Genomic DNA, 5,808 nt, shown 5'->3' with positions numbered 1-5,808 from the left:
AAATAGACCATCTTTAATTATTTCAAGTAAATTAACTTCAAAAGATATTATTTGGAAAAAAATTCTTGTTAACATAAAAGGACTTTCATTATAAGATCTACAAGAAACTATTCGGTGCTTAGCAATAACCTTAATGGTATGATCTTGAAGTACAAATCACTCTTTCTTGACCGTAATCATCAAATTATGGGTGACAAACATCCTATAGCGCTAATAATTTGTAGCGACTAAGGAACTAGCAACTACCAAACTAGAAGCCTTGTTGGCTACTGGTGCTATCTAAGGCTCGAAGTTGTAAAATTCCTTTGTGAAAAATGAAGGCAAACAAAAGAAGGAAGACAACAATTTTAACGTGGTTCAGCCATAAAAGCCTACATCCACAGAGTCTCTATAATTTTTTAAAAGTAATGTTTCAGCAACAAATTATTCCATGGATATTATTAAAAAAAAAATGACAAATACAAGATAAACTAATAAGTGAGTGTTAAAAGAAACAAAAGGAGGTTCTACAAATCTAATTATTTTGTTCCAACATTATACAAAATCAAAACCTCGTTAAGTCATGATGCCTTCCAATAGGGTCACTGGTCCTCTGTACCTGCATTCAAGGAGGACAATTATCCCTCTAAATCATTGAATTAAGGGAAATCATTTCTATGCATAAGAAGTTTTGGTTTTCAAAATAGTAAAGGGTATTCATAGTAATGCAAAAAGGTTCAATTTTCAAATCCTAAACTCATTAAATGTTTTATGGAAATGGTTATCCTGGTACTTGAGAGATAGTTAAGATTATAAACAACTAAATAATTCCCAGTAAATTAGTTAAACTTCTTACCCATTAAAATTCCATACTTAGAGTAATTTAAGCCTATGTCTACAACAAAGTCATCAAACGCATCTCTATAAAAAGTACTAAGTGTAAGTACAATACCAATAATCACTAATGGTTGAAATCACCAAATCGAAAATAGCTTAAATGTCATTTTCATTTATGTATTTTTCAACAAACATTTTGAGGGGGACGGGACAAAAAAAAGCATATTTTGAATCATGGAAAACAAATTAGATGAATCTTAATCATAAGAATAGTACCATCATGTATTCAAATTTCACATAGCATCAATATTATCAATTTCGCTAGAACAAAAGAAAGTACCATGACAAGCACATAGAATTGTGTTGGATATATAATCCCCCTCCCTCCATAAAGGTTTGGAGGGAGTGTTAAGAGCAACAAGTACTGTGTCATGAACAATTTACCTGTAAGTTGAAGTCTTTCTCGGCGTCTTCTTGTTCTGAGGAGCTTGTCTCTAATCAAATGCAGCTGAGCTACAACATCACTAATGTTCATCCTTTCTCTTGGAGATTCCATAGAACAAGAAACTCCAATTCCAAATATCAAAATCAAGCACTCCAGAATTTTGGGACATCCTATTCGATTTTGAATGTGAGTGTCATTTGTCCTTGTTTCCATATCTTCTCTTTCCAAAAGAATAATAGGATCCACAATGTTGATCACTCGTTCAGGCAAAGCTCCTCTAACGAAATCATGAAGGTTCAAGTCGTCTTTGAAAATGTTATCAGTGGGCCTTTTTCCTGTGAACATCTCCAATAATAATATACCATAACTGTATATATCACCAAAAGTTGACACCTCATTTCCCATACCATATTCTGCAATTGCACATAGCATTTAGAATATGATTGATCTAGTTTCATATTAAAATAATAATAATAATATAATAGCACACCTTTGAAAGATATTTCTATCGGCATATAAAATGAAAAAAAATTATGACAAGTAGAAATTTTTTATAGGACATGCTTCATCTTCTAAAAGGCTTCCTTAAGTTATTTTAATGCTTGAAATTAGCACACTGAAAAATATTATGAAAAGAAAAGTATTTAATGTTCAAAAATGGAAAAGATATTCACCTGGAGGAGCATAACCAACTGTTCCTTTTAATCCGATAGAGCTTGACTGATTAGTGAAACACTCTTGGGTGGCCTCACGAAGGAACCTTGCTAAGCCAAAATCACCAACATGTCCAATCATTTCATCATCAAGAAGAACATTGCTAGGCTTGAGGTCACAATGAACAATTGGTGAATGGCAATGATGATGAAGATATTCCAATGCATTTGCAACATCAATAGCAATATTTAGTCTTTGAAGAAACTTCAAATTTGTTTGTTCTTCAGGAACCTCATTTCTTCTTGAAACTGGATGCAACCACCCATCTAGGTTGCCGTTAGTCATGAACTCGTATACTAATGCTTTGAAATCATGACCTTGATAGTCAACACCTGAACATGCTGTGAGTACCTTCACTAGATTCCGATGTCTGATATTTCTCAAAGCCTCACATTCAGCAATAAAACTTTTTGAAGCTCCATGCTGCAAAAGGTTGAGCACCTTTACAGCAACTTTACGTCTGTCATGATCAAGAATTCCTTTATATACAGATCCAAAGCTACCCACACCAACTAAATTAGTGGTGGAGAATGCATCTGTAGCTTTTAGGAGACTATGGTAAGATACATTCAAAAGTAAATATCCTGAATTACTTAAAATACTTTCTCTTCTTTTTCTTTTCAAAGTGCAGAGAAGTAAAAATAACATTACCAAAGTTACTCCAAGAAGGCCAGATAATATAGAGATTATTAGCTTCAAGGAAGGAGTCAACTTCCTCTTCTTGGATTTATTGTATTTACACACAGGAAGATGAAACTTAGGCATGCCTCCACAAAGCTTACCGTTCCCCTTAATCACAATTGCACTTGTGTTCTTGAAAACTCCATTTGTTGGCACCTCACCGTCAAAATCGTTATAAGAAAAATTCAATAACTGCAAGAAGATAAAGCTCTCCAAAAATTTTGGAATATTGCCAGAGAAATTGTTTTTAGAAAGATCTAAAAGTTGAAGGCCCCTTAATGATTCCAAAGATGAAGGAATGAACCCTTGAAAGAAGTTGCTTCTCATGGCTAGATATTCTAGTTTTACACAGCTACCAAGACTTGTTGGAATTTTTCCAAACAACATGTTTTCAGAAATATCCAAGTGTTCTAAATTTATTAAATTTCCTACTTCTATAGGAAGGACACCAGTAAATTTGTTGGCTGACATGTCTAGAGAAATTGATGAGAATGAGAGACCAATTACTTGATATGATATGGTACCATTGAGATTGTTTTTAGAAAGATTCAATTCCATCATATTTTGACACTTGCCAAGACTCAAAGGGATGCTTCCTTGAAGATTATTGTCCCCTAAAAACAGGCTTATCAAAAGAGTTAAATTTCCAAGAGAGGAAGGAATGTTCCCAAAGATATTGTTTGCAGATAAATCCAAAATATGTAACTTATGAAGCTTTCCAATTTCAAAAGGAATATGACCTGATAATTTATTATTCCTTATATCTAGTACCTCCAAATTGGTCAAATTTCCTATTCCAGAAGGAATGTTTCCAGATATTTTAATATCTTTTAGACTGAGAAAGATGAGAGTAGTTGAGAAATTGGCAATGCACTTGGGCAACTCTCCCCCAAAGTTATTGTAGTCTATCTCTAAATCGGTTAGATATGTAGAATTTGTCAAAGAACAGAGAAAACTCAAGCTATTTGCCCCTCCATTTCCAAGCTCGTTATTAAATATGGTAAAAATTGAAACTCTATATAACTTCTCCAAAGAAGGAACTCCTCCTCTTAGTTTATTTGCGGAAAATTGAAGTACCTTTAGATTTGAGGCATTAGATATTGAAATAGGGATGGGTCCAATAAATTGGTTATTGTCAACGCTAAAACTTTCGATATTTGGTAGGTTGATACCTATATCCGACGGAAGATACCCTTGGATTTGGTTGCTTCCTACATCAAAATATTTTAACAAAGACAAATTGAAGATTGAAGGAGGAATTCTTCCAGACAACCTATTTACACCGACACCAAAAAATGTAAGTTTCGTCAATTGGCCAAAAGAAGTAGGGATACTCCCACCCAAGTTATTAGAATATGCAGCAAACGCTTCTAGAGAGGATAAGTTGCCGAAAGAAGGTGGGATACTTCCTGTTAAATTATTAATTTCAAAATTAATGTGACGGAGTTTTGACAAAGTGCCAAGAGTTGTAGGGATTTCCCCATACAAAAGGTTGCGACCGATATAAATGCGTTTGAGGTTGGTGCAATGGAATAAATTTCTTGGAATTTTGCCGCTAAGTATGTTACCGTACAAGTATAGGATTTGCAATCTGCGTAAACGGTCAATTTCTGAAGGAATTTCATCATGAAAGCTGTTGTTTTGGAGTATTATATTCTTCAAAAAACTTAAATTACCAACATGTGGTGATATAGAGCCTACCAGTTTCGAAGATCGCAGGTCCAACACAATGACCCTCTGATGTTGACGGCCACAAGTAACCCCTCGCCATTGACAAAAGTGGATGCTATCGTTCCAAGAGCTCATAACCTGCAGAGGATCATGAGTGATCTTGGCTTTGAACTCAAGCAACGCCAACCGGTCCGTCTCATTATTCCCGCCAACAACAGAGGTGACTAACAAGCCACACCACCAGAGAAGGATAGAAGCATGCATGAAAAAAGAAGAGGACGGTGGAGATGAACTCCATTGGGAAAGCCCCATTTGCAATATGGTTGAAGAGGCAGTTGGTACAAGGGAGTATTGTGAGGGAAGGCTAATTTGGCTGTGTATAGAATCTCATGAGGTGGCAAATTTATAGAGAGAGAGAGAGAGAGAGAAGAAATTTGGTGCGAGAATTTTGGGGATTATAGTCGGTCTGATCATCTTTAATTAATTAATCAGACCGTGTACCCATGATCCACGTGGAATGCTATAGTTTTGCCCCTTCTATATTAAGAGAAATAATATGTCTATAACATTTTTACAATATTTTTACAATAAATCTTAAGTGGCAGGTTGTTACTGATTGTTATTGTTGGGGTAAAAAAGTAATCTTAGTGTTAGTTTCAAATTTGAACTAATAACAACTAATCAGTTAAAATTTGTTGTAAAAATATTATAAAATTGTTGTAGACATAACATCTCTCCTGTATTAAACCAAAGGTGTGTTTATTTGGTGTATTTTAAGCTTTTAACAATGGAGGATTTGGAAGTGTAGCGTCCGTACTCGGCTGAGCCCTAAATACTCGTTTCCAGACCCTTCAGCGTGTCCCACACGCTTAAGTCTGATTAAAAGACATGGTTGTAGATGGTTGGCTTGAAGTGTGCGCTAAAATCCACGTGTGCCACACACTCAACATCTTTTTTATTGTTAAAATTTGATAGTTGCAACAACCAAAAAAAAAAATTAAATAAATAAAAAGATTATTCAAACCATAGCTCTAGTAAAGATGAGCAAACAATTCTACAAAATTACAATATTCTTGTTATCAAAAAAAAATTACAACATTCTTTAGGTCTGTTTAGATACTGTTTATTATTAAAAACTGAAAACACCATAGTAAAATAATTTTTAAATGTGTGAATAGTACCGTGAGACCAAGTTTAAAATTTTTTTTTTCTTTTTAAAAAAGTACTTGCGGATCCTGTAATCAGTGCACATAACCCACAAAAAATGCTGGACGCGCAAAAACATTGAACATGACCACTATTCAATCATACACTTAGTGTCCGTTTGGATACCGTTTATTTTGCTAAAAACTAAAAACAATAAAAAAAAAATTTCCAGTTTCTGTTCACACTCACAAAAACTCACAAAACACTGTTCATTTGCCTTAATGCACTATTCATGTCCCATAAACAATGCAAGAGGTGCTGGTAAAAAAAAAAAA

At 34.3% G+C, this 5,808-nt stretch overlaps 1 protein-coding gene across 1 annotated transcript; it reads right to left on the bottom strand.

The window, feature by feature from the left end:
- Positions 1 to 423: 423 nt before the first annotated feature.
- Positions 424 to 4,674, bottom strand: LOC112034971 (probable LRR receptor-like serine/threonine-protein kinase At3g47570). Its single transcript, XM_024067800.2, has 3 exons — positions 1,936 to 4,674; positions 1,261 to 1,674; positions 424 to 598 (listed from the first exon to the last, which is right to left on the bottom strand). The coding sequence occupies exons 1-3, from the start codon at positions 4,637 to 4,639 to the stop codon at positions 582 to 584; spliced, it is 3,135 nt and encodes a 1,044-aa protein (XP_023923568.1). The 5' UTR covers positions 4,640 to 4,674; the 3' UTR covers positions 424 to 581.
- Between the last annotated feature and the right edge of the window lie 1,134 nt (positions 4,675 to 5,808).

The sequence above is a fragment of the Quercus suber genome, unplaced genomic scaffold (assembly GCF_002906115.3).
Source record: "Quercus suber isolate HL8 unplaced genomic scaffold, Cork oak 2.0 scaffold_13, whole genome shotgun sequence".
Taxonomy (NCBI): domain Eukaryota; kingdom Viridiplantae; phylum Streptophyta; class Magnoliopsida; order Fagales; family Fagaceae; genus Quercus; species Quercus suber.
This window is presented reverse-complemented; position numbering and strand designations above follow the sequence as displayed.